The sequence below is a fragment of the Electrona antarctica genome (genome assembly GCF_951216825.1).
Source record: "Electrona antarctica genome assembly, chromosome: 15".
NCBI classification, from domain to species: domain Eukaryota; kingdom Metazoa; phylum Chordata; class Actinopteri; order Myctophiformes; family Myctophidae; genus Electrona; species Electrona antarctica.
Window position 1 is genome coordinate 23877416 of NC_136796.1, and position 19904 is coordinate 23897319.

The 19904-nt window shown below is 43.5% G+C and overlaps 2 protein-coding genes across 2 annotated transcripts in view; both read right to left on the reverse strand.

Annotated features, from left to right (window-relative positions):
• LOC306938854 (transmembrane protein 65-like) overlaps positions 1-9373 on the reverse strand; it is a 41157-nt gene extending 31784 nt beyond the window's left edge. Inside the window, exon 1 of the mRNA XM_079523199.1 lies at positions 8450-9373. Coding sequence (XP_079379325.1) covers positions 8450-8735 — 286 coding nt within the window. The 5' untranslated portion in view covers positions 8736-9373. The remainder of the gene's footprint in view (positions 1-8449) is intronic.
• A 936-nt stretch (positions 9374-10309) lies between these two features.
• rnf139 (ring finger protein 139) lies at positions 10310-19531 on the reverse strand. Its single transcript, XM_079521777.1, has 6 exons — positions 19076-19531; positions 16777-17432; positions 16101-16248; positions 15075-15181; positions 14599-14850; positions 10310-13644 (listed from the first exon to the last, which is right to left on the reverse strand). The coding sequence occupies exons 1-6, from the start codon at positions 19239-19241 to the stop codon at positions 12841-12843; spliced, it is 2133 nt and encodes a 710-aa protein (XP_079377903.1). The 5' UTR covers positions 19242-19531; the 3' UTR covers positions 10310-12840.
• Positions 19532-19904: the final 373 nt, after the last annotated feature.

Genomic DNA, 19904 nt, shown 5'->3' on the forward strand with positions numbered 1-19904 from the left:
TAGGGTGTTTTATTACTACAGTCCTATTAGCTATATATAGACTCTGAGCAAGAATGGTCTCGTACGCCTTGTGCGTATGATTTGTATCCTGCCACAACTCCCGACGGGCTCAGTGAATTTCAGTTGCGGTTAGAGTGTCACCACTGAGATTGGGGTTTGATCCCTGGCGGCAAGGTTTGATTGGGGGTAAGTCCCTGCACCATGTCCACTTGTCCAGTGGGTGTACTTGTACATCAAGCTGCCTCACGTCACTCTGCCCTATGGGCCTCAGGGCTTGGCAAGGCTTACTACTACATCTCCATGTATATAGAACAGTCAGACCTTCTGGCCTACAAGATTTTAAATGTGCCGTTCATTGTTGTCTGTACTAGACAATAAAAAAATGTGTCCTCACCTGACCTGGACCTAAGGAGCCAATACAAACTAAGATGCACTGCTGAAATGGCCAGATCCTGCTGGCAGATGGGAAGCACGCACTATAATAAAACACTATGCAGGAGATTCCCTCCTCCAAGCAAGAGAGAGGGTGGTGAGAGACAGAGAGAGAGACACAGACAGACGGGGGTGGGTGGGCAGAGATTAAGAGGGAAGAGCAAGTAAGAAATGGAGAGAAGTGGGAACAAGACAGAAGTAAAATGTAGAGAGATCAAATCAGAGACTTAAGACAGTTGGTAGATAAAAGACAAATAGCAGAAGAGAAATGATGAAACCGTTTCCTCTGAAATGGGGAAGTTTTGTGTAAAGAATAGGGATAAAATGAAAAGGCGGACCTGCACACAAAACAGCCATCTGTTCTGTCAAAGGCATCCTTGAGTGAGATTTTCAGCCTCTACCTGTAATTCCCCCGGTGCCGTAAGCACGAAATACACTTTCAGGCATACTCAATAATTTCCTTGTTTATTTGAGGATTATCTCCTTGCCCGGCTGTCACAGATTAGTCTGCTATGAATCAGGTGTTTGCTTCTGAAATGAACTCACAGTAAGCCAAAGGTAATGGTGATTAGTACTGATAACTTACTGTTTTTGTGTTTTATGTCCCACACATACTTGTACAATACACTTACAATAATAGCCCCCAAGACAGCAGCCTTCTCCGTGCATTCTGTCAGATTGCAGACACATCCCGGATAAACATGAGTGGGAGACATCATTAGCGCTGCAGAGTCGAATTTGTTTTTATAGCTGCAAGCAGCTAGTAGTTTATATAGTCTCATTATTTGTCACCCTTCTTTTCCTTTTGTTGGCTAGGTTTAGGTAGAGGGTTCTTTTGCGTAGATCAGGTATGGTCTATTTTTGTTTGTTTCTCTGGGTTGCCCCATACAGCCATTTTTGGTCATTATATAATTTAAATAACATTGTTTAAGTTGTAACATTCGGCTCGAGCAGAGTGCTCAGCCCTGTTTGTTAATTTGGTTGGAAAGTAAACCCACTAAACTATCATACTAGTAGTACGTCATGGTTGTCTAGAAGAACATAGATATATTTATATATACTCCTATATTTATACCCTTGTAAGTTATTGCATTGTATTCTTCTATTGAAATATAACCTTGTTAAAGTGTGGGGAATAAACTACAGTTCACTTTCCAGCCTTGTTGCATCCTTTAATAACCCCTAGACCTAAGGGAATGTAACAAAGCCACTCTGATGGTCGGTCTGTCGGTTCAAAAATGTCAAGTGCAACCCGATAGCTGGTCGCAGCCCATCACAGATTATGTGCTTGCTTTAACTACCTGCAAGACAGAGGTAAAGTTAAAAGCACATGAACCATTACCCTAGAGTCAAATTCTGGGACGAACATTCAGCAAAAATAGCAGATCTACATCTACAAGCTCACAACGCCCAGACTGAGCCCTGGGGTAGGGAACTCTGGTCAACAAAGTATATAAGGTTTAAAGTGGTTATGGTGAGGTTCGGGGTTTAATGCCTTGTGGGGATCTGATATTTTACAACGTATTAAGGTGGATAAATGGTGTCACTCTGGTGGCTCAACCAGCTAATGCGGAAGCTGCATAACAGTAGCATCATGAATTTGATCCCCAGCTCGTGACCAGTGTCGCATGTGTCCTGTCCTAAAGCATGAAGGCCTTAGAACAGGGGTGCCCACACTTTTTGACTTGAGAGCTACTTTCAAAATGACCAGCTCGGCAAGATCTACCCACCAAATCAATTATTATACCATTGCTGAAAATAGTTTAAATATGTACCTGAGGGGGCTTCGGAATAGTAGAGTTTGTGTTACATTCTGTACAGTATAAGACAAATGCACTTGGAATGGGAAATAGAGGGGGAGAAATGTTTTTATTTTTTTTAATCGTTGTTTTTCTTCAATATATTTAAATGAAATACTCTTTAGGGGCATGTCATGTGATCTACCTGCACAGCCTTTGTGATCTACTGGTAGATCGCGATCTACCTTTTGGGCACCCCTGCCTTAGAACATTTAAATGAACGAGGAATAGAAAAGGTACATGTAGCTTCCACAGCTTTACTTAATTTTATAAAATCATTGCTGTATTTTCTTTTTATATGCTTAGTGCTACCCTATATTACTGGTACCCTGGGTTAAAGGTTCTCAACATTCAACAATAAGTTAACTTTCCATGCCTCTCAGGAACTTCAGGTTACTTTAGTAACCTCAGTTAATTGAGCGCCTCGAGAAGGCGGTCACTATGGGGTCCAGCCACCAGCCGCTACTTCTTCCCCACGCGGCCTACTGCAGCTCCCGGAGCCTCGCGCCTTGCGACATCGAGTCGTCAGAACTTTGTTAGCCCGACGCCTGGCCTGCTCGCTACTTCTCCGACTGGGCGAGACCCTGGCCTCTACACTTTAGCGGCCTTCTCCGGAGCCCATCCATATCCCTGAGGGGTTACGAGCTCACCCCACTAGAGGTGTGTCTGCATCCTGGGCCTTTGCGAAGGGTGTCCCAATCCAGGATGTGTGTGCGGCGGCAAACTGGTCATCCCCGTCAAGCTTTGCCACGTACTATAACCTTGATGTAGCAACTTCAGACCTAGGCTATGCGGTGCTGGGAGTTGCTACACGTTGAGTGCCTGTTACTGATACCTGTCACTAGTATTAACCCTGGGCTCAGGAGATGGCTTGGCCATCAGCCCTTCCCGGAGCATACAAGTCAGCCACGACTGTCAGCTCCTCAGTTAAGGCTTCTTAGCTACCAAGCGTTAGCTCTTATGCTTGTCGCCCTTCCAGGATGGCACACGTGCTGCGTAGTGCGTACTTACCAGGTGCGTGCATGTACGTGCGTCTCCTTTGGAGGGGGGCCTTGGATCGAATCCTATCAGCCGGCGGTGGTCATACGGGAGTCGTATGTTCCCCATAGACTCTCCTTAGAGAGAAGCTCTGATTAACTTCGGGTTACTTTAGTAAGCTCAGTTAATTGAGCGACTCGAGAAGGAGAGTCACTGTCACAGTCACTTATAGTTCACAATACGATTTCTCACGATTTTTTAAACAATTATTTTCAAGACAAATTCCAGTATTTTCTTCTTTTTGAGCACAACTTTGTGTATGTCTGATTGTCCGTTTGAGCACGGAATGTGATGATTTGATTGGCTGAGCACGGAATGTGATGTATGATGATAAGATCGCCTCTCACAAGTGTGATTTTTTACACACACACACACACACACACACACACACACACACACACACACACACACACACACACACACACACACACACACACACACACACACACACACACACACACACACACACACACACACACACACACACACACACACACACACACACACACACACACACACACACACACACACACACACACACACAATCGTTACTTACTTTAACCCCTTGATTTTTGCCCTTACTTGTGGATGCCAGAGCACCTCTGATTTACCTCTGATTCACCCAGATTAATTAAAACAGCAAAAAAAAGGCTGATATGGTTGACCACCCTGTCACACACACAATATTACAGATTCAGATTCTCATACAATTATTTTAATTGGCCGCAGTGGGAAAAGTGTGCATACAGGACGAAAGGAAGGAGATAACTATAAATAGCTACTCTATCATTACTACAACAGCAGAGTAGCTATGTATATTATTTAGCAGCCTTCACTGGAAGCTTTGCCTGATAAAGTACGTCATGCAGTCTATTTCATCAATGCCCTGGTTCCATGAATGTGCTTGCATACATTTACACCAGAAAGCTGCCAAAATCCTCTGTTCTCTCTTCTCTGTATTCTGTAAATAAACTGCTAAGCTGAGAGCATGCACAAAAAAATATCATCCACTCTCTTACACTTAAATCATCAAGGGGCGGCGGTGGCTCAGGGGTAGAGTGGCTGGATGGTAACCGCAAGGTCGCCAGTTCGAACCCGGGCTCCCCCAGAGTTAGTGTCGAAGTGTCCTTGAGCAAGACACTGAACCCATAATTGCTCCCGATGTGCTAGTTGGTGCCTTGCATGGTTTCCGCCGCCATCGGTGTATGAATGTGTGTGTGAATGGGTGAATGTAATGCACAATCTCTGTAAAGCGCCTTAGATAAAGGCTCTATATAAATGCACCATTTATCAACTCTTTTACACGTTTGGGCTGGGCAATATGGCCAATATCACATTTTTGACCAAAGTACCTTGATATCTAGATGGAAATATCAATATTATTTTGAATTTTCTTACCATTTTTTTTTTTACTTCTTGGAAAAAAGCATAAATAGTGCTAATGTGATGTGACTGATTAAAGCCAAAAATAACACGGTATAATATTACAATATCCTAAATCATAGACTGTACCTACTGTCATAATCGATATGATGATATCGATAGAATAGATCGAAATATTGCCCAGCGTTACCTGTAATTACTATTTAAGTGATCAAGTGACAAAAAAACAATATTCTGAGGTACAGCCATAGATTCTACTGCTGGCCACAAAACAATTTCACTGCACATGCACGTATGAGGCTATGAGCACGATGTGAGTGACAAACGAGGCCTCTTCAAATGTTCTACAAATCCTCTGCCCTGACTGAAGGTTAAGTGTCTGGCTCGATGGTACCTGCACACTACAGTGATTGAAGGAAGGAGAGAATCTGAACCGCAGGCCGAATCAGGGTGATAAATTAATAATCAAAAACCTCCACATTGGGCAACCCATAATAAAAAATGTTCCCTGCGCTAAGCCATCAAGCATCTGATGGACAAAATGGTGTGACGATGATTGATCACAGAATGTGCTAAACATTTGCCCCTCAGTGAGCAGAATCTAATGACAACTCAAATAAATAGCTGGGGAAGACGTGCTGCAGCTGCACCCACCACCTGACCATAGAGCTCCGAAAGTTATGTTTTGGAATGGAAAGAAAGCAGCAGAGAAATGTTCCCTCATGCTGCCTGGATCAGTGGAAATGGGAGAAGAGTGAGCACATATCACATACATAGGCACAAACCCAGAGGAAATGCCATGGGTTTGCTTCCACTGACTGCACAGCCACACCTCTTCCCCTTCTCTGAATCTGTCTTTAGAGATTACTGGGTTATATCTTGCGCCACCCCTTATCCCTTAACTAATTTGCCATTTTTTACTATTTTAAAAAACCTTTTAAAATAGTTCAAATAGCCGATCTACAAGCTCACAATGTCTCGATGTAGATCGGCTAGTTGAACTATTTTAAAAGGTTTTTTTAAATAGTAAAAAATTACAAATTAGTTTAGGGATAAGGGATAAGGGTGGCGCAAGATGGAGCCCTACATATGTGACTAAATTTGACTGAGGGACTGCCATTGGATTTTTTTGCCACATATGCACAAACCCCCAGTCAGGCAGGCAGGCAATACCATGTTTTTTTTGTATTGCTACCATCTCCCTGTTTTTCATGTGACTCTAACCACTTTCAACCTGGCACCCCATTACTTTGGGTATACCATAGGTGAAAAGTGCATCTCACACACACTCATGCCACTCATCAGGACAGTTAAGGGTTCAGTGTCTTGCTCAAGGACAAATCTATCGACGCTAACCCACTGAAACCAATTTCACCATTTGTCATCCTTCTGATTGGTCCCTAGCCTTGGAAACCCAGACGTTTTTATTTCCAGAGAGAAAATTGGTCCTGACTGACTAACCAGCAGGCTTTGTTCCGCCCTTGTTCCACCTTGTTTATGTTGAATTTGCTAAAACATCATTTTTAGAAAAAACTAAAAACAAACAAGATATGTCCAGTCACCATGCTGCACCTGTGATGTTCCCTTTTACTGACACCAAATTTAAAATAAGAATTGAATGCACAGAATAACAATACGAAGCAACTGAACGTTATTTAAAAAAAAAGTTATTTCAATGGTAGTGGATGGAGAGAAAGGATTTTTGTCCAACCACGAAACAGCAACCAATGGGTGCGAAGAGGGGCACAACCACGGGCAGGACTTGACAAAGGGTGAACCTTCCAAATTTCTCAAGCAGATTAATCTATGTTTGGAGCAGTTAATTATTGTGCAAGTCCCGTTTGAAGCTCACAAACTCACACTCGTGTGAAGTGAGGGGCGCTCTTATCATCATACATCATCTCATTCTGGCCAATCACAATTTGCTTCCTCACTTTTGTCTTCAATGTTTGTGTTTACACATGTTTGTGTTTACACACTTTTGTCTTAAATGTTCATGTTTAAACAAAACGCTCAAAGCTGGACATAGGAAAATAGCATAAAAAATAGCATATACAAGCTCACAGTCACAGTCTTCGTGCCGCGCTGCGAGCTCGTACCTCTTGTACCTCTGCTATTCTTTTTACGTTTTTAAAAAGCAAAAAATCTTTAAAGTGTGAGAACTACCAATTTAGAAGGCCTTTGGAGAATGCATGGCCTCAGGTCTTAATAACTTCAAATGGAGGTACAGCTCATTAGTGAGAATTCCTACCACCACCACCACCACCACACACCTCATTAAGTCTCACAGATAGACTGGGCAACACTGATATGCTACCAAATACCGTAGCAATTATTTTGTGATCCAGCACATTGCTGGTGTTCAAACTACATTGCATTTTTCTTTTAAAGTACATTGCCATACATCTCCCTGTAGCCAAGCTAAACATTAAATAATTAACTGATTTGTAAATCTAAAATTAACTTTCTTACATAAATGACATTTCTGACATCCAAAATGCTTTTCTGGGTATTCACTTCTTTATATGTATCAGAATTATTGCCAGAATTTCCACTGTGAAGATGAATAATTCAGAATTAAGAAAAGGAAGCCAGTACGTTGTGTTTCATGTAGAAGAAGACGAGACGGGGAGGAGGAGATACAGGGAGGGGATCCTTTTTAAAACGCCCATGTGAATGAAATGTACGCTATAGGTGTCGTACCTACTACCTATAGCATGAGTAGGGTGTGGCATTCTAGACAGAATGCTGACCATAGTACAACATGTGACAGCTAGGTTTCTTGCACTTTGAGTGAGTCATTAACAGTGAAAAGAAGAAGTAGCAGACACACAAGATGAACAACTGGAAAGTTACTTGGATAATGAATTAAAAGGATCTCAAAAGAATCATTAGCCAATGATTATTTTGAGATCCTTTTAATTAATTATTACTTGGCAATGGGATTTGGAAGAGAGTAATTGGCCAGGCACAGTCAGCCAAAGTTTACAATCATTTACTGTATATAGCTTAACTGTATGTAGTTAATCTGCCAAGCTAGTTCTGAATCCAAAACGGGTCACGGAGCTGTGTCCTAACTCCTGGGGGGTCTTGGCGTGGCTTTTGCTTGAGTTTAGATTGCAAGATAAGATCATTGTCCAATTTGAGTAACACGTCAAAACATGTTTTTAGGTAAAAACCTAGAGGCTGGTGAAATTGCTTTTATGCATTTTGACGGATCTTGTGTGAAGAGGTGTTGCATCAACTCAGGGCATTGCATGTAAATCTAAATTTAGGACCATTCTTTGGCTGAGAAATATTTCCCCTCCTTGGTGAATGGAAAATGTGGATGGTTCTTTCTGACAGACAGAAGAATGCCTTGGATTATGGAAGGTGACTCATACAAAGGTGGGCTCCTCCCTGCACATACTAGGGCACAGCCACAGAACTGGAAAAAACGCTGTTATGAATATGTCAGGATTATATGCACTTGTACATACGGTGATGTTCTCTCTTTTTTAGGATTATTATTGTTACTTATGCTGCTGCATTTGTCTGAAGGAAGCCAAACAACAAATAAGTACACAAGATGTAATAGAGCACAACTTTGAACACTCAAATTCAGTAAAATCCTGTTGTTAATTGAAACCATCTGTAACCCCCGAGTGTATTACAAATGGAAGCTCTGTGGAACCAACCCTTGGGACCATTTGGTTCCATTCGTAGTTAAATTAAACCGTAATGAGATTGCCATGCCATGCTTTTATACAGTAATACACCTTTCACCTGCATGGTGGTGGTGGTTAATGTTTTCTCACCTTGTGCAATAGCCACGGACTCGAAAGTCTGCAGCTCTTTGAGCAGACAGGTCCTCTCGTTGGGCTTCAGTCGGTAGATGAACTCCTTGGCGCTCTTGGGATTATTGAGCGTTTCCTTGGGCTCCTTCCTGCCGAGCGTCCCCATCCAACAGCCCGGGACATGGGACACCACGCCGGTGACACCACCGACAGCGCCCGGTGTCACAGGCTGAGATCGAGCCGCCAACAACAGCTGTTTGACAGCGGTGGGTCGGAGGATGGCTCTTTGTAAACACAGCTTTATCATAGTGGGGCTTTGGTTTAGCAAAAAGTCAATAAATAATGTGAATCGTTTTTCTTTTTTTTGCTTTGAGTCCAAAAAGCTAGTGGCCGAGCGTCCTCCAGTCCAAACTGAACAGCACCGCCGGCTGACTGTCACCCGTTAAAAGTCAGTTGAGCCTCGTTGAGTCTGGTATCCTACCACTGTACCAGGACATTTCCTAAACTACTTCCAGTCGTTTCCATGGACATCGTCTAACTAGTTGTCCATGGTCCAGCTATGTCAGCGTCTCCTATTGCTAGTCCCAACAGAATGCTTATTCTACTGTTTGACAGAAGCAGAAGAGAGTTTAAACTATCGTCTTTGGCTTTGGGGGACAGTTAGCTACATGCTAAGTATCCACAACACTTGGTGTTGCCAGCCACATGCGACACGCCGAGATAAATTATCTTTATCGGACTCAAATGCCCAAAGCATTAGATCCTTATTAAACTATTACGTATTTTTGCACCGCTATTTAAATCTATTAAAACGCCATAATAAGTATTACCCGGCGGCGCCTCCACTCACTCCTCAATGTTGACCGCTCATACTGCTTGTAAACTCTGTTCTGTTGACTTGACTGTCTCCTGCAGGACTGCTGCTGCTCCGCCCCCAGAGCCTCATGTACACAGCTGATCCAGAGCCCACTACTACTAGTCTACTACTACACTACACACTACACAGTACCAACTACCAACGTGCATCATCATGGAGCTGCATTATCATTTATTAAATGTATAAAATCAAACATTCTTTTTTTTTATTTAAAAGTATTTAAGTAATTTTATGGAAAATGTACAAACTGAGAACAAGCCCCCTTTTTTAAAGCTCTTTAATAACTATGGCTCAGCCTCATATTGATGAAATGGCACCATCTATTGGTGTAAACCAATAATGAAATGAAATGATTACTATGTTTACCCAGGGTATCTGGGCTAAGCTCAAGAACTTGTTTCCAGCCAGGCCCTGCTCATAGAACACATTTCATCGTAGTGGTTCAATGCCTTGTTCAAGGGCACTTCAGCGGTGGTAATTTTAACGTGTCGGACCGCTGATTCGAACTGGCGACCTTCCGGTATCAAGACCGCTCTGCAATCCGTTCGGCCACCGCTGCACTTAGATGGTGTAACCAGCTCAGTGGCCTTGTGGTTAGTGTCCGCCCTGATGACCCGGCCGGTTCATACCAAAGACTCTAAAAATGGGACCCATTGCCTCTCTGCTTGACACTCAGCATCAAGAGTTGGATTGCGGGTAAGTAAAGTCCCTGCGACATACTAGCATCATATCCAGGGGGTGTACTTGTACATCAAGCTGCCTCACGCTACAGAAACAGGAGATAGGCTCCCGCCCTATGGGCCTCATGGCTCGGCAAGGCCAATTACTACTTATTGGTGTAAAAGGTAAAATAAACAGCACTTCAGCAACTGTGATAGTGATTTGTATCGTGAAATATGATTATAATTGTGCTGCATATTTGTTTCAGGTAAACTAGAGAAACTAAAGTAGAGTGTGCATTCGTTTCAATCCAGGTGTGAGATAGTTTGCAACAGACACAAAAACAATATCAAAGATTATTTTATTTACATAATCTCTTTTTAAAACAAAAGGCAAAATTAAACAGCTTTTACCTTTTAAAAAGCTTTCCGAACTACCCAACCCCAATAATCAAGATCCTTCATCACTGAAACAACCGCCCCAAAAAAGCACAGCTTTTCAATACAAATTAGATGCAATTCACTTTCAGAACAAGAGTGATTCTTTGCAGCTTAACTCCTCAAATCAGTGACTGTCTACAACAAAAATGAACAAAACATTGTGGTCAAACCCTTGAGATGCCTCGGCTTAAAGTCAACGCTATGGACAAAATAGCTTTAAACATTCAAACGGGTTGAGTTTGAAAAGTTATGGATGCGTCAGTGAAATCAAGACCTGCAGACTGAAGGGGGATAACGTCGACTGAGCTGCCTTATAACAGCTGAAATGCAATGATCAGAGAACAGTGTTGTCAAGGTTCCTACACAGTACTACTGTTCATTTTCATCTTTCATATTCATTTATCTTTAAAGATTTAGAAGACAGTGGCTTGTTTTGGTTGCGGCGCAACAAGGCTATTGATTATGTCAAATTTCTCTACTTTGATGACAATTTTCCACAAAATATCACAATGGCTTTACTTCCAATTCTGAATACATTTTTAAATTTTAATATGTAATTTTTCAAATTATCAAGTTAGCTTTCCATACTTTTATAGCCGTTCCAGATACTGTATGTGTAGGAACCCTGACCAAAGACATTGGCAGATTTTCCAGAGAAGTTCGGTGATTTTGTTCCCCAATGAGATCACACCATCTCAGACAAGGACACCAACTCAGACATACCGACTGATCCACAAAATTAAATCAAATGATACTTTGTTTAAAAACGACATTAGGCAACCTATAAGGCCTTGGCTGATGGTGTGATCTTGGATGAGACTATATTTTTGAAATAGTCACATTCCAATGAGGACCGTTATACTGAAATATACCATTTTAGATTCCACAAAATTAAAATAAAATTATGCAAGTCTTCACATCTGCCAAATCTTGAATCCTGAAAAATAACTTAAAAAGAGTTGACCACTTAAACACTGATGTGAAGATAATGAGAACAATATCAGTATCTGAAGAACACTCCTTTAAATACAACCTTTTCTTAGTCTAAAGCCTGAATTATACTTGGTTGTGTACCGGTGTCTCTACCGAAAACTGTAGATCTACAAAGGTCACAACACCTCGCACTGCAACACACTGTGAGCTTGTAGAGCAGGTATTTGTGTACACCACAGTGGCACACAACTAGGTACAAATCAGGCATAAGGGAAAGAGCATTGATGCGTTTGTTTTATTATTATATGTACAATAACGTACACAAGTGTAAGCCAGGTCACACAAGGGACCAGTAGTTAAGTAATGATAGAGGTATATTGGTGATTACAGTAGCAATTCACTTTTAATCACACACACCTCTCACTCTCTCACTCATGCCAAGCTCTCAAACCACACTCCCATGTACCTCCTTGCATTTTCATTCTTTCCATCTGTTTATTTATTTTCTTTCTTTCGTTTTGCCTAAAAGTAGCAGATCCATTAGCTCACCACGTGTCGCAGATCGAGGCGCATTGTGAGCTTATAGACCAGCTATGTTCGGTCTGTGATGCCGAAGTATAAATCAGGCTTCCATCTCTCTCAATATAACATGAACTGCCGCTTTAAGACCATCCCGTACATTATCTAGTCAGCAGGGGTCCACACACACACACACACACACACACACAGTGTGCAGATGCTAGGGCTAGTGCCTAAATTAAACAAAATATGACAATTGCAATACTGATTATGCCACTTTCCAAATCACCAAGGCTCCAGTTCTTTCTCAGATTGATCTTCATAAAATTCGAAATCAGAATAAATAATGGAATCACGTGGATCTCGAGATCCACATGGGAACGGCCAATGGCGTGGTATCATGTGAATCTCGTGGTATCATGTGGTCTGCCTGTAACGTCAGTCATCAACGTATCTTTGATGACCTCATACTCCAAATTTGGGCATATCAGCCCGATCCGAGCCCAGTTGACTTCCGATATAAATTTTAACATTTAAAAAAAAGAAAAAGAGAAATTTGTACTTCATTGGCCTACTGGCAGTGTGTACAATAGATTTGGCGCTGATCGGTCCAGTCAGCGGTTTGTGAGATTAGCTCCAGATACACAGACAGACCAAGTCAAGCCTTCTCATAGACAGCTTGTCCTACAAAGCCACGCTGTAAAAAAAATAATTCTCAATACAATAGCCCTAGTACTTGCACACCTCACACACAAATATACACACACGCTTGCATGCACGGAATCAGAGCAGCAGTTACACCTTCCACAAGCCCTTATAGAGCAAAACCCTAAAATCAAAGAAAAACTCTAAAAAGAGAACATGAGTGATATCCCTGACATTATTCAAGAACATGAAGATGCTGTAGTTGTTTTTTTCTCATATTTTAAACTTAAATATAATAAAGATATATTTATAATTCTCTCTATAGCTCTTTTTTACGGTCAGTCCCCAGTAGAGTCTGTGTCATCATTTATATAGTCCTCCTCTATGGGTGTGCCTCCATTTTGAGTCCCCCACTCGTCCTCGTCATACTCTATACTGTCATTGTCTTCCAGCAGCTCGTTGTCTGCCTCCGACAGCCCGCCAGCGGCCTCCGCGGCCGCTTCCCCTCCCTCCTGGTCCAGAGCCTCGGCGGCCCTCTGCCCTCTCCGCTCCTCCTCCCCGTCCGCTCCGGGAGGCGCAGCGGCGTCGGGCTCAGCGTCCGGGTCCTGCGGCTCGGCGTAGCCCCCGTTGTTGTTGGAGAAGGCACCGTGATCCCGGCTCTCCTCCTCGATGTAGACCTTCTGGTGGCACATTGGGCATGTGTCCTGGATGTACAACCACTTTCTGAGGCACAGCGCATGGAAGTAGTGGTGGCACGGCGTGATCCGTGCCGACGCAGAGAACTCCTGGTAGCAGATGGCGCACACATCCTCGATGTCCCTCAGCTGCCCGCCGCGCACCTCGGGCAGTGAGTTGATCTTCTTGACGGCCGTGCGTCGGTTGATGAAGGTCTTCCAGCCATTCTTGGCCTGCAGGTAGATGTTGAAGTAGGCATGCAGGCACATCATGCAGGCGCGGATCTTGCTGCCAGATTCGAACATCATGGTGTAGGCACCGTTGCCGAACATGATGACACCGAACAGGAACTCGATGACGTTGCCCGTGGAGCGCACATAGTAGACGTAGTCGTCCAGCTTCTCCCACAGGACGTTGTAGAAGCCGTCGACCATGAACAAACCGTACACTGTCAGGGATACCACCACCTGGAATGGAGTGAGGATACATAATATCAGGGTGAATCAAAAGTCTATGACAATATGAAACAAGCTGTAGCTTCCCTGTGGATCTCAGACTTCATGGGACGGGAAGTATGTGAGGCAGCCACCTATAATGTACATATGACTCCAAAATTTGGCCACAGTTTCAGCCTGATCTAACCTCATTGGTTTCCATTGTAAAATTAAAGTTGAATATTAAAACGTGAACACCACAAATATGGCAGATGTACTTCTTTACCCTACTTGCCTCCTACAGAGCAATTCTGTAAAAATGACAAATGGCCAAGAGAGTACCACAGACGAAAAACAGTCTAAGTCCAAATTTCAGACTGACCCCTCCATGAAAAGGCCTCGTTGTCCTGAACCCTTATCTATCATTTATATATTATGGATCAATAGTGTGGACTTAGACTGTTATTCGTCTGTGGTACTCAGTTATGGGTAAGAGTAAGAAAAGCTATAATGAAGAAACCATCCCAGCAGAGCAAGAGACAGTTACACATTTACAAAAGTCAAATAGCACAGGACAATGTGTAAACTGACCACAATGAACACCATTCCCTGTGGGAGGAAATGAAGGGAGCAAGAGAAACAGCTGCTAGACAGTTTGCTATAGATGTAGAAATAGGTCATAATGAACACTACAGCCATTGTGGAAAAGGCAGACAGCAAGAGAGAGTAAACATTAGCTACATTGCAGAAGCCATCCACTCAGTAGTGCTTGTTGTGTATACAGTATAATGTTAAGAATAAACAAAAGAATTGGTACAGTTCAGGAAGAACTATGTAATACAAAGGTGTGAGTTAAGGGAAGGACTGTATTCTACCTTTCAACTTAATTTGTCACATCACAAGTTTACAGGTGTAAATTAGTACATTTTCATACAAGCTGCCATCTTAAAAGACAACTGAAATGTGCTGACACACCCCTATGCTTACCTTCAGGCAGAGCTCCACACAGAAGGCGGTGACCGCAAAGAGCCAGGTGTTGAGGGCGTAATGGTGCCAGAGGGCGTAGCTGAGTGCCACGGGCAGGATGAACAGCGCCAGCGACACGAGCAGCACCGGGAAATGTCGGCGGAACGAGGACACATGAGAGGCACTCAGGGACATGAGGACGGGATCCGTCATGCCATGGATGAAGTGCAAGATGGCCGTGAGGAGAAGACACATGTTCCTACTCAGACGGACCTATGGTAGTAAACATTACATACAATTAAAACTTGGATACAAAACAAATCTGTGTGTTGTCAGTAAAAGTCACACTTAAGTTACAGTGGCTTTCAAGTTTCCACATAAATAAATACACTTGACACCTTGCTTGTTGTGGTGGGTATCCCAGCTGATGAACCAGTCTGTCAAGATCCCAGATAAATGACAATACTGATCAAAGGATAACCGTGACAACAACATACCAGGCGCTCCTCAGGGTCCAGGCTGCTGAGGCCTGTCTGCAGAGCGAGAATGAAGAACAGAACCGGCGCCACGAATCCCAGGCGCTTGTCCTCCTCCTCTGTTGAACCTGCCAGAGACCAGATGACATCATACTTATTTGTCACCACAATATGGCATAGTAGACCCTCCATTGACTGTATTCATTCCCCCCTTATGCCTAAGCTTAACATTTACCCCATTATAACCACAACCAATCCCAAGGTTTATGCTTAAGGACTTCCGTCATCCAACTCTCCACAAAAACTAACAATGGCGCACAAAGTAGGACAGCAAATAGTGATTATTCTCACAACCGATTCATCTGCTGAATATTTATTTCTGGTTAATTTGATGAATCTATGTGTCCGGGTAGAGCAGTCGGAAGAACACTCGCCTTTCGGGTTTGACCACAATGTCATGGGTTTCATCCCGGTTTGGGTGTGGCAAGTAAGTAAGTAAAGAAGTACTGGGAGCTGATGGTACTGTATTGTTGCGCTCAACCTCAGGAAGCCATCTCCCAGGGGTCTAGCACATTGCAAAACGGTATCTGGCTGATACAGACAATAAGCCAACCTACTACTACTTATATAAGGCAATAAAAAGGATAAAATGCCTGGTGGTAAATCCTCAAGTTATCTGAACAACAAAAAAAATCTTGAAATTGCTTTCATTTCATATTATGGAACAAAAACAAGTGAAGTGAAGTCACATCACTAAAACGATTATTCTAATGCTAAAATGTAATTCAATTTTTTTTTTTTGATCAAATAATAATAAAGTAAATTATGATTTGTTTCACAGCTTCTATCACCTTGTTGGCTACAAACAAGTTGACTACACTCATTCCGCACACCCACCACTCCTTCCCAACATATAGATATAACACTTTCACTCTGCTTGTCTCATGCAGCACAAATAAACAAACAATACTTTTAAAGCCTGGATGCTTTGATTGGTATACTGTATTGTAATGGCATATTACAATACACACACACACACACACACACCTATGAAGGCCAGGATGCTGAGACCAAGGTAATGTGCTACTGAGGAGATGACTGCACTCATCCCCAGCACAGTGAGGGTGGAGTCACATCCTGAGATGATGAGGTTACTGGAAAGGTCCCAGAAAACATCCCAGCTCAGCAAGTAGCCCTGTAGCAAAACAATAGAAGTAAATCCATAAAATCAACCAATCTGTAGTTATATAGCACTTTTCCTTTCCAACATTATACTTCTAATGAAAGTAAAACAAAGTAAACAACTTGGAGGCTGTTCCAGTCTGTGGCCATAAGAACAGAAAACAATAACCACTGTGTGTTTAATTCTAGTACAGCCCATTTGGAGAATATATGTGGCTTGTGGCCGGTACAAAACTGAAGGTATCTAGTCAATTCTGCAATTTACCTGCCTCTGTTGCCTGTGGCTTGTTAATTTTGGGTTACATTAGTGACTGAACAGAGCATAACATTTCCTTAACGTCCATAACATTTCCTTACACTGCCCAGAGTAAGAGCTTATAATAATGCATATATAAAATCACACTCTGAAATCTACGAGAAAGAAATTGCTTGACCAGGCCCAATGCCCCTAATAGGCATGTACCCTGTCCAGTTCTTAAAAGGTGAGCGGTACCGGCACAGTGTCTAATGACACCACAGCATGTAGCTCCCTGGCCTTTACCTGTGGGTCAGAACTACTGTCTGCTGTGGCTCCCGTAGCATCTCCGCTCTCTCTCCTCACCGCTTGCACCACGTAGACCAGGATCAGTGCCTGGGCCGTGACCCGGGTCAGCCAGAACACCCGCAGCACGTCTGGGAAACGGATCCTCTTCCAGGTGTCTTCAAGTAGCAGCTGTAGCCCGTAGATTCGGTACATGTGCCGCACCAGCAGGTAAACGTACCGGCACGAGTAGTAGAACCACTTCAGCTTCATGGCCAGGCAGATGAACGTATTGAGGGCTAGCGCGAGGCCAGAAAACACCGCCACCAGCTGCCTGACGTCCACGGGAAGCTCTATAATGAGCCCCCACAGGGGCATCATGATGTCTAGCACCACCAGAGCAGCGAATGCCGAATGGAGGTTGAGTAGGAAGACGTACCCCACGCCAAAGAGGAGCTGGACCGCGGCCATGCCCAGCCACAGCGTCGGCCCGTTGCGGGGCACCAGTCTGAAGCCCAGTGCGGCTTTGTAGTAGGCGCTGTAGAAGTCGATGTGGGAGGTGGCATAGTAGTTGAGAAGGACTGCCGCCGCGCCCAGCATGACGGCAAAGAAGAGGGTGTAGAATTTAAACAAGGCCTTCTGGGAGAGCACCAGCACCACGCTGGAGACAAGAATGCCTGGGGAGATGAAAAGAGATTAATGTAGTTTATCATTATGCTCTGCGAATTGTATCCGGTGAACATTATAGCACTGCAGTGCATCCTGTGGGTTGGCCTTCTTGACTGACAGGCGAAACAAACACTGGTACCCGTTTATTTTTAAGGCAGTTGATGGGATATTACCAGTTAAATTATGTTACATTTATTTCAGACCTACATACCCACAAATGTCTGCAACTGCTTCTAAACTTGTGTTGTATCACATGTTAGGGGGGATGTTTGTTTTATCATCGATGAGAAAATGAAATTGTACTTGGACTGTGTACTCGAGTAAATAATCAAGCCGGCGGTGCCAGAGATTAGCTGTCCATAGACGGACGGAGTGCAAAACATACTCTCCCCATGCCTTCGGCCTGGTGGAGAGTCTGGAGACAATAAAGGTTTGAATGAATTGAATGAGGAAGGATGAGCATTAACAGCATATGTTTAACTTGCACCAGACCAAGCCACCGGGAAAAAAAACAGACAAATGCTGGTAAATCTAGAAATGTGGCTGTCAAAAGTTGTATTATCAAGGAAAAAGTGCATACCTGGAACGAAAAGCATGTAAAAATAAAATGAGCTGCTCTCATAACAAAATAAAAGATCTGTTTGTGGGACATAGCATGTAGTACTATCTTAATAATTATATATTACCAGTGCCACACTACAAATTATACATACAACAGTTAATGAAAGCTTCCAGTGTTATTTTGAACAAACCTGAGACCAGTACATGCTCTGGATTTGACTGAATGTCTGTCTTGCATGTGTGTTAAATAGATCATGGCCTGTCCAAAGGTTTAGTAACTGTTCAAACGGGAAACTCACACATTATGTAACCTAACCCACTTGCTTCTATCAGTCAGTAGCCTCTGTACCCATTTGCCTGACAGCGTGTTTACTCAGAACGACCAAACCGAAATCAACTGCTCCAGATCCCATTTATGACCATGTTTATAGAACACTGACTGTGACAGACAGTCACTGTACCAAAGGACATTAAAGCTGCCTGGTAGCCATTGCATAAAGGCATATGAACATAATCATTATTTTAGGATTTAATTTCTTATTTAAGAATATTTACAAAGTAAACATGCAGGTCTATATTTCACAAGGACTAACTAGCACTGACAACACCTGTCCAGCTAGCTGTTTGGACACACACACACACAGGCAGCTAGCTAAGATATATGACATGTTAAATGGGAATCTATGTTATTACTACGTCAGACAGGCTGTTTTCTTGTTCGTTCTATTTCGGTAACCCTGTGGTCGGGGTGAAGTCAGTCAGTCAGTGTACATTAGTTAGTTGACAATGACAGCTGACAAGAGCAGAGCCACGCAAGCCGGTAGCTTCATTCAGAGATTTCAGACCCGTCTGTTCGACAACTAAAAGCGTCGCCGGGGACAGAAATCTCGTATTTACACCTGAATTAAGTGACGCCACGAGCCGCGTCGACACTTTCTCCCGTTTAAAATGACGTCATGGTTGTGACCGCGGCGCGATGAAGTCATATTAGCCGTAGGAGTTTAGCCACACAGGCTGCTAGTTGTGTGTGTTGCTGTCATTTTGTGCCGCGTATGCTACGTTACGCTTGACAAGAAGCCAGTCATCTTACCCAAGACACGGACACACACGTTCCCCGCCGTCCCGGCCCAGGATCCCGATCCAGGGTCATAGTAGGAATTAAAAATGGCGTCGATAATAAAGATGCACGGGACTCGCAGAGCCACATCCAGCGCCACCAAGGCCTGCTGGCCTATCCGGATCTGAGCCGACGCCATGCCGGGGGGCTTCAACGCTCCTCCGGTGTTGTCGTCCCCATGTAAATGACAGAACGCACGTCCGAGTGTTCTCCGCTTAATAGTTTAGGTTTCTGTCCGCCTGCCTGGCCCCCTGTGGGCCGGTCGTTACTTAACGGAGGAGGCCCCGCCGAGCGCCATCATGTATGTCCAGTCAGTCCACTACTCTTTTCTAAACCTCCTGTTGCTATGCGAGGAACGCGGAAGTAGCCGTGAGCCTCTTGGGATGTGACGTGTGGGCGGCTCTAAGGTGGGCGGTGGGCCGCCGTCAAAAGGTGCGCGTGACGTAGCAGCTCAAGGTGGAAACCATATATACTCTATGGTGGAAACCTGTTAGTCTAGTCACTGGAAGGGGGTATCATGCTCAAGGTGGAAACCTGTTAGTACAGTCACTGGAAGGGGGTATCATGCTCAAGGTGGAAACCTGTTAGTACAGTCACAGGAAGGGGGTATCATGCACCCCCCGGAATTATACTTCTAATCAGTGTTTTCTTATTGGAAAAAATGTGCTGAAAATGATGAGCTATGATAAAAAGTTGTCAAAATGTCCCACCTACCTCAAAACCCCCTTTTTGGTATATGGCTCTGGCGAAATTGTGTAAAGGCAAATATGAATTCACTAAAATTACATAAATAGACATGGTG

Bases quoted from the DNA above. Each gene is read 5' to 3' on its own strand.
- rnf139 (XM_079521777.1), bottom strand. From the start codon at position 19,241: ATGGCGTCGGCTCAGATCCGGATAGGCCAGCAGGCCTTGGTGGCGCTG. The intron at 16,249-16,776 runs GTAAAGGCCAGG...GTTTTGCTACAG, and splicing joins ACAGTAGTTCTGACCCACAG to GGCTACTTGCTGAGCTGGGA. The intron at 14,851-15,074 runs GTATGTTGTTGT...TTACTACCATAG, and splicing joins TGGACCCTGAGGAGCGCCTG to GTCCGTCTGAGTAGGAACAT.